Source organism: Triticum dicoccoides, chromosome 5B (genome assembly GCF_002162155.2).
Source record: "Triticum dicoccoides isolate Atlit2015 ecotype Zavitan chromosome 5B, WEW_v2.0, whole genome shotgun sequence".
Lineage (NCBI taxonomy): Eukaryota > Viridiplantae > Streptophyta > Magnoliopsida > Poales > Poaceae > Triticum > Triticum dicoccoides.
Genome location: NC_041389.1, coordinates 521,177,326 through 521,179,286, shown reverse-complemented (window position 1 = coordinate 521,179,286; position 1,961 = coordinate 521,177,326). Strand labels below are relative to the sequence as shown.

General features: G+C 56.6%; 1 protein-coding gene across 1 annotated transcript; it reads left to right on the top strand.

The window, feature by feature from the left end:
• The first annotated feature begins 79 nt into the window (after window positions 1-79).
• On the top strand, window positions 80-1,620 carry LOC119305966 (putative serpin-Z8). The gene has a single exon (XM_037582340.1). The coding sequence runs from the start codon at window positions 80-82 to the stop codon at window positions 1,550-1,552; it is 1,473 nt and encodes a 490-aa protein (XP_037438237.1). The 3' UTR covers window positions 1,553-1,620.
• Window positions 1,621-1,961: the final 341 nt, after the last annotated feature.

The following is a 1,961-nucleotide window of genomic DNA, read 5'->3' as shown; positions in this document are numbered from 1 at the left end:
ATTGGAGTTTCTCCTACGTACCCCTACATAAATTTCAGATCGATTGATCTCTGATTCGATACCTTAATTATAGGTTGGCATGGAGCCGCCACAGTCCACCGGCATGGCCGATCTCGCCGCCCGCCTCACCAAGCGCCTGGCGGACGCCAACAGCGGTAAAAACCTGGTCTTCTCGCCGCTTTCCATCCACGCTGTCCTCGCGCTCCTGGCCGCCGGCGCCGGCGGGGACACGCTGGAAGAGATCCTCCGCGTCCTGGGCGCGCGGTCGCGCCGCGAGCTTGAGGACTCCGTGGCGCGTCTCTTGGACGGCCCCCTCAGAGACAGATCGTCGGAGCCTGACAGCGGCGGGCCGAGCGTGGCGTTCGCGTACGGCGTGTGGAGCGACCTGACGCTGCCGCTGAAGCAGGCCTTCCGCGACGCCGTCGTCGGCAGGTACAGGGCCGAGGCCAGCTCTGTTGACTTCCGCAACGATCCAGAGCAAGCGGTGCGACAGATCGACGCGTGGGCCGCGGCGGTCACGGGGAACCTCATCCAATCCGCCGTCCCTCCGAGAGCCGTACACCGGAAGACCAGGGTCGTGCTGGCCAACGCCATCTACTTCAGGGGCAAGTGGGAAGTGCCGTTCCACGAGAGCTCGACCAAGAACAGGCCCTTCTACCGGCTCGACGGCACCGCCGTCGACGTCCCATTCATGTCGAACCACGACCGTCACCTCATCGCCGAGCACGACGGGTTCAAGGTGCTCCAGCTGCGCTACAAGAGCAGTTCACGGTACCCTCGGACCCACGGCATGTCCATGTGCATCTTCCTCCCAGACGCGCGCGACGGCCTGGCGAGCCTGCTGGACAAGATCACGTCCTCATCCCCGGCAGGATTCCTGCGCGAGCACCTGCCGACGAGCACAGTCAGGGTCGGCATGTTCGGGGTGCCCAAGTTCAAGCTCTCCTTCGAGAGCAGCCTCACCGGCGTCCTCATCGACCTGGGGCTTCTGTTACCCTTCACCCGAGAAGCCGACCTCTCCGGGATGCTGGAGGACGGCCAGCCGATCATGGTGCCAGATGTGTTCCAGAAGGCCGTCATCGAGGTAAACGAGGAAGGAACCAAAGCCGCGGCCATGACGTACTGCCCAACCAGTCCATCATACTCGCCGGACCTGTCACGGCGAGTTGATTTCGTGGCCGACCACCCGTTCGCCTACTTCATAGTCGAGGAGGGGTCGCTCCCCGTCCTCTTCGCGGGGCACGTCGTCGACCCTGGCAATGGCGCCGCGGCGGTGATCCCGTCCCCGGCCCCGTTTCAGGAGTGCGCCACAACAAAAAGAGAACCCGACAATGAGGTGATGACCAAGTATCCGGCTTATGGTCTGTCGCCGGTATACAACCCAGTATCGCCGGTATACAGCCCATATTCGCCGGTATACAGCCCATATTCTCCGGCGTATAACCCAGCAGCATATCGGCCATCGTCGCCGGAGTACAAAAAGCCTCAGCCATTCAGTACAGAGGAACCAGCGACGGGAGAAGATGAACTGCGCGAGGAGAAAACTGAGTAGATATTATGGGAATGAGCCTATATATTATGGGGCACGCGATCCACTATGATCGAATGAATTCTCCAATAGTTTCCTGATTAGATGCCTATTAATTCAGCAGTTGCATGCTTGGATTACATATGAAGAATATTTGTATGCATAGATTTTGTGCATTTCTACCTGTCTTTTGCAAGTCGTTAGCTGTATTGGCTCTCTTTGTTTTTTCTTTCTTCATTATACCTATATATGCAAGTTAACTGAATTTACAATTTGGATAAGCTAATTTTGTGGGAGGACGGTTGAAGAAGTAACAATATGGTCGTTGGATCTTAATCTAATGACCCAGAAAATCCATTTACCCATAATTATTTTTTAAGCGACTTATGTACAGCTGATGCCACACCGAATGTTATTTGTAACGAAATATGTA